At 40.4% G+C, this 6,257-nt stretch overlaps 1 protein-coding gene across 1 annotated transcript; it reads right to left on the reverse strand.

Annotated features, from left to right (window-relative positions):
- Positions 1-1,922: 1,922 nt before the first annotated feature.
- Positions 1,923-4,512, reverse strand: LOC138955410 (caveolin-1-like). Its single transcript, XM_070327024.1, has 2 exons — positions 4,456-4,512; positions 1,923-3,608 (listed from the first exon to the last, which is right to left on the reverse strand). Exons 1-2 carry the CDS (start codon positions 4,510-4,512, stop codon positions 3,282-3,284), a joined length of 384 nt encoding a protein of 127 aa, XP_070183125.1. The 3' UTR covers positions 1,923-3,281.
- Between the last annotated feature and the right edge of the window lie 1,745 nt (positions 4,513-6,257).

A 6,257-nucleotide genomic window follows, 5' to 3' on the forward strand; every position in this document is an offset into this window, starting at 1 on the left:
GTGTAGGATCCGGTCCGGTCCCCCCTCTGAAGTAGTCCCCCGGGGGACCAATTCGTGGCAAAAACTGCTCTGTAATGGTCCCCCCTTAGACATCCAGCCTCGTTTTTCTTAGGCATTCAAGCCATTTTCAATCTATATCTTCGTCCGGTATTATGTAGTGCACAGACAGCAATCTCTTTGTTTGACTATATTTTGCAGAAAATAAAATAGATCTGATTTATAATGCCGTTCAAAAGAAAAATGACATGAAATAAAATGAATAATAAATAAATACTGATAAGAAGAAATGAAACCAGTCTCTGATTCTTTCCTTTCTTTTCTCTAAAATTGCTGGTAACATTACTAACATTGTAACAAGAAAAACGAGGCTGGATGTCTAAGGGGGGACCATTATAGAGCAGTTTTTGCCACGAATTGGTCCCCCGGGGGACTACTTCAGAGGGGGGACTGGACCGGATCCTACACCGGCCTAGCGGCAGCTCTTGAAAGCGTACCGGTGCTTCACCTAGCTTACGCCTTTGTCTTCGAAACCACACTGGCATTACCTTTCGGCTTTCCACCCGCCCCGTGGTAATAGCATGAATGGATTGTGAATCCCCGGGGTTATTGCTCGTTTCCGTTGAAATTTATTACGAACGTGAATATGAACATTTTTATTCTGCCCAAATTGTGTCTTTGCTGTTATCGTTTTTCTTTCCATGTACTTCAGGCTTTAAACAATGGTCAATATTTACATTTAAATCAATAAATTGAAACCCAGCTTGGACTTGACTTGACTTGATTAATATTTAATTAGGAGAGGTCTTTCCGATGCGTGTCCTTGAAATGGTTCAAGAAGTCTTTCCAGTTCGTTGGGCTTCGGCATAAATCAACGTGACTATCACAATCAAAGATCGAGACAGAGTTGAGGTGTGGCATGATTATTTCGGTGTAGGGGTTGACTTTCAATGTCTTTGGGATGGGTAACAAAATGTCTCTTTACAAGTAGTAGAACTTTGAACTAAATACACGGGGCTTGAACAATCAGAGACAGAGGTGAATGCAGCTTTTGGCTGTGGTAAAATTACTTCGGTGTAAGAGGGAACTAAGAGTGTCCTTTGAAGGGCCAAAACCAAACGGAATATCCTTGCAGTCGTAATAATGCAGTCGTAATAATGCAGTCGTAATAATGCAGTCGTAATAATGTGCATGTTGTGAAATCAACGGGGATACAATTGTCACAGCTAGAGACGTATAAAGCGCTTTAGATCTTTCAAAATAATTATTTCGGACAGAGAGAGACAGACAGAGAGAGACTGAGGAACAGAGAGAGAGAGAGAGACTGAGGAACAGAGAGAGAGAGAGAGAGAGAGAGAGAGAGAGAGAGAGGGAGAGAGAGAGGGAGGGAGAGAGAGAGAGAGAGAGAGAGAGAGAGAGAGAGAGAGAGAGAGAGAGAGAGAGAGAGAGAGAGAGAGAGAGAGAGAGAGAGAGAGAGAGAGAGAGACAAACTCCACACCGAAAAGCCCCCTCCCTCCCATGGTACTGATGATCAAGTTTAGGTATTTTATATTTATGGGGTCAAATTCGTTCAACCAGAATGTTAAAATGTAATAGATTTCACCTAAAAATTCGATTTCTTCGAAAATGTGTACCGAGTGGTTACGTCCCTTGAATGAGAAGAGAAGGAATTTTACGATGAAGAAAATTGTATGACCACATAAGTGTTAAATACCTAAGCCGGCTCGATCGTCAGTACCATGGAAGTGAGGGGGGGGGGGGGGCTTTTCAGTGTGGAGTTTATACAAGATTAACGAGGCCGAACGAGTAATCTGAAAGCAGGAGTAAGCTGGGCGCATATTACACCGGCACCAAATTGTGTTCTTTTTGTCTTAGTCAACCTTGATCGAGTGTTAATTTAATCGAGATGTGCTTACTTTGTTTATTGTAGGGTTGTTTTTGGGGGGTTGGTTTTTTGTTTTTTTGGTTTTTTTGGGGGGGGATGAATGTACTTGCTTTCTAACACCCATTGAATTAGAGAGCGATAGTTCGAGGCGCCTGTGAATGTTTCGCTTTATTTGTAATTGATTAAAGATTGAATGTGAATATGTCACACACGCACACACTCATACAATGTAAACAGGAGTAACAGACTCAAGAGTCGTGCTCTTACTTTTATTTACAATCTAACGCCACAGCCCCCTTGGAAAGTCTTTTCGGGTTTTCCAATCAGTTGGCACTTGAAGAAAATAACATTTTTTACCAAAGGTTCCTTTTGATATATGTACATTTGTATACCCGCTGTTTTGTACAAGAAAACAACCACGCAATGACTCGGTCATATCGCTATCAAAGACGATGGATTAAGGTTGATTTTAGCCACAGTAACGTTCTTTTTTTTATTTTTTATTTTTTATCTTTTTTTTAACGTTCTTGTTTATGGACCGTTTTGTGTGCGTTCAGCACTTTCTTTCTTTCTTTCTTTATTTGGTGTTTAACGTCGTTTTCAACCGTTCAAGGTTATATCGCGACGGGTGCGTTCAGCATAAGACACACAAATCATCAAGAAAAAAAAAAAAAAAAAAAAAAAAAAAAAAGCGCCGGTCGTGTCGACTTTAAGAACGTTGGTGTGCGCAGATCCACACGACTTTACACTGTTTATCCTGTACTCTCTTTAAAAATGAATAATGAGCACACAAATTAAATAAAAAAATAAAAAAATAGAGGCACTTAACTTTTCAAAATGTCCTTTAATTCTCAAATTATCCCAAACTTCAAGAATATAGGCTGTCGAACAGAAACAAGTCCCATTTACAAATCTGCCAAAAAGAGCAGGCCGTCCTAGAAACGACACAACACCCCAGACCCAGGCGGATCTTTATTTGATTGACTTTTATTATATAAGGGTAAAAAAAGCTAAAGGCATAATATCTTGTCTTCTGACCCGTCTCTAGACAAAAAGAACACGCCAGACGACAACAAGATTTCTTTTGAAAAACAGATTGTCTTCACGGGAAGAGGCATCTTGGTGAATACTATTTGTTTCAATTATAACGTTTTTAAAGGCACTGAAGCGTAATATCAGTCAGTCATACAAAAAAGCCATCTTGGGTAAAACTCAATCTCTGGAAGTAGAAATCTCGCAAATGATTAAAATTTTCATTTCAATTTGAACTGTCATCATGTTTATCCTAAAAGCATTGAAAAGTGATATCCTTCCGTCTTTTTTGGGGGGAGTGTCTTCTTAGGGAGAAAAAAGTCTTCCGGTAAAGAACAGAATTTCATTTCAATTTCGAACAGTCCAGCTAGTTTTTCCTGAAAGCAGTGAAGAGCAGACCGCAGGCCTCACAGCAGGGATCCATACAGCAGTGGACACACATTCCGTACAGCTTCTGCAGACAGCCACAGTTGAGTTCCAGAACCTTCATGCAAGGAGTGATGTACCAGACGTGCCAGAAAGCGATGCCAGCGAACTCGCAACCCCATTCCATGGCGAGGCACAGCCCGCAGCATAGGGTGCTGATCATGTAGCACAAGTCCTTCCAGCAGTTGAAGCACCTGTAGGAGTTGGTCCACACGCAGTCCATGGAGTGAGCCCCTTCGGGTTCCGCCAAGACATCTTCGAAGGCGACCTGTGATATATAGAGTTGAGGTTTACATTTGTGACGCTTTACTGAGCTGAAGCTGTTTGCACCTGCTGGGGGTATTTATGTTCAGAACACAACAAAGCCAGACGAATAGACAGACAGACACACAGATACACAGACAGACACACAGACAGACACACAGACAGACACACAGACAGACACACAGACAGGAAGATAGGTAGATAGATAGATAGATAGATAGATATATAGATAGATAGATAGATAGGTAGATCGATATATATATATAGATAGATAGATAGATAGATAGATAGATAGATAGATAGATAGATAGATAGATAAGATAGATGAATAGATAAATAAATATATGTCTTTGAGTATAGAAATTTTTAGACAATTCAACAAAGAGCCTATTGGAGAAATCACGTTTAGCCATTAGGAGAAGGTGTATGGATCAGTGTGCCTAAACTATTATTAGTAGCTCCATAAATCATTAGGAAATGAGTACTTTATTATTTTACTACAGAAGTCTTACGGTTGCCATAGTGTTTGCTAGTTTATTGTATGTACCCTACAAATCTAAACAATATCTGCACTCCACTGTTAAATCCAAATACGGTGTACAGCATGTAGTTTGAAAACATTAATTAATCTGCACATTTCCTGAAAGTCGACTTTGAATTAACTTCGAAGTTATTTCGCTAAGAAGAGTATGGAGCATTTCGTTAGGACAATACATTACTCAAAATTGCAATTTCTCATGTAAGAGATAGCAAAGTAAAATCGTTTTGATTGGAAAGGATTCGCTGTAACAAAACTGCTTGTAATAAACATAGGAAAATCAGTACATAAATAGTACATTTCAAAATCTTACCTTCAAGTGGTCATTGATGTTATTGGGGTCACGGTTGACTAGATCGAGATGTGCCATTGTGATTTGGAGTGGTTTTCACAGGTATTCTCGACTGTCCCCAAGGCTTTAGAATTCGAACAAGCGCTCCACAAACCTGATTTAAGCTTTTATACTCACCCTCTTATGTTGCTATTTGATCTTTCTATACTTATAATAGCTATTTGTAATAATTTGGTCAGTATACACACATAATGCAGTGATCTATAGTCAAACAAAATACTTTCACCACCATGATTCCTTTTGTTCTGTTGGTCATTTGGCTATTATTGTATGAGTGGGTGTTGGCAGGTATTTCGTGGAACCATCCTATTGTCTCTTGAATTAGCCTTGACTTGTGTACTTATGGTCAATCAGTCTAATCAGCTAGATGTGTGGTACTTTAATATAACCCCGCTTTGTAAAATGTCACACTGTGTTGCAAGGTATACTATGCTGGTTTTTACATTTAGTCAAATTTTGACTAAATGTTTTAACATAGAGGGGGGAATCGAGACGAGGGTCGTGGTGTATGTGTGTCTGTCTGTCTGTCTGTCTGTCTGTCTGTCTGTCTGTCTGTCTGTCTGTCTGTCTGTGTGTGTAGAGCGATTCAGACTAAACTACTGGACCGATCTTTATGAAATTTGACATGAGAGTTCCTGGGTATGAGAGTCAATCTCGACAACTCGGACCTATCAGTCTGTCGCTACAATTTTTTAGTCGAGACCGATTACACAGAAACGCTGAACTATGACAAGAATGGGCGAGGAATCGACTCGCCGCCTCCCATCTCGCAGCCGCTTTGTAGTCGCCGACTTCACGGTCTACTTGCTTTCAAACTGTCAAGAGTGCCATCTCGCCGCCCCAAGCAGTGCCATCTCGCCCCCGTGTATTTCATGCGGTAAATTTGACGTTTCTCGTGCAAACAGATTATACAAAATAACACGTTTACCTGAGTTTTACCTGAGTTTACCTCAGTTTACCGTCTCCTATGCGATGAAGTTTCTCGTGCAAAACAGGTTAAAATTAGTCCTTTTACAGTATATGTGTGCAATTTTAATCATCGTTACCCATGTAACTTTTTGTGGCAAATGCAGTCACAGTAAACTATGTCTGTATTTATATGTGTGTGGCAACGTCATAAACTGGCAAAGCCATGAACTGTTTTTGTAAATTGTGTGCGTGAGTGTGTGTGTGTGTATGTGTGTGTGTGTGTGTGTGTGTGTGTGTGTGTGAGTTTGTGTGTGTGTGTTAGTGTGTGTGTGTGTGTGTGTGTGTGTGTGTGTGTGTGTGTGTGTGTGTGTGTGTGTGTGTGTGTGTGTGTGTGTGTTCATGGGTGTGTGTTTGTGTGTGCACATTTATTCATTTATTGATTTATGTATGTTTATTTTTATATTTGTTTATTAATTTGAAAATCTATTATTTAGATATATATTCATCTTTACAAAAATCAACTTTTTTTCTCTCACTCACTCACTCACTCACTCACTCACTCACTCTCTCTCTAACTCTCTTTCTCTCCCCCCCCTCTCACTCACTCACTCACTCACTCACTAAATCACTCTCTCTCTCCCCATTCTCTCTCTCTCTCTCTCACTCTCTCTCTCACTCTCTCTCTCTCACTCTCTCTCTCTCTCTCTCTCTCTAACCCCACCCCTCCCCCACTCTCGCTGCCCGCTCTCTCCTAACTATGCGCTCTCACTCCTACTCTCTCTCCCCCACTACTTTCTCTTTCTTTCCACACTCTCTCTCTACCCCTCCCCCTCTCTTTTTCTCTCCACTCAAAG

Source organism: Littorina saxatilis, unplaced genomic scaffold (genome assembly GCF_037325665.1).
Source record: "Littorina saxatilis isolate snail1 unplaced genomic scaffold, US_GU_Lsax_2.0 scaffold_1630, whole genome shotgun sequence".
Classification (NCBI taxonomy): domain Eukaryota; kingdom Metazoa; phylum Mollusca; class Gastropoda; order Littorinimorpha; family Littorinidae; genus Littorina; species Littorina saxatilis.

Coding starts and splice junctions, on each gene's coding strand:
- LOC138955410 (XM_070327024.1), bottom strand. CDS start 4,512: ATGGCACATCTCGATCTAGTCAACCGTGACCCCAATAACATCAATGAC. Junction 3,609..4,455: donor ACATCAATGACCACTTGAAG/GTAAGATTTTGA, acceptor TATATATCACAG/GTCGCCTTCGAAGATGTCTT.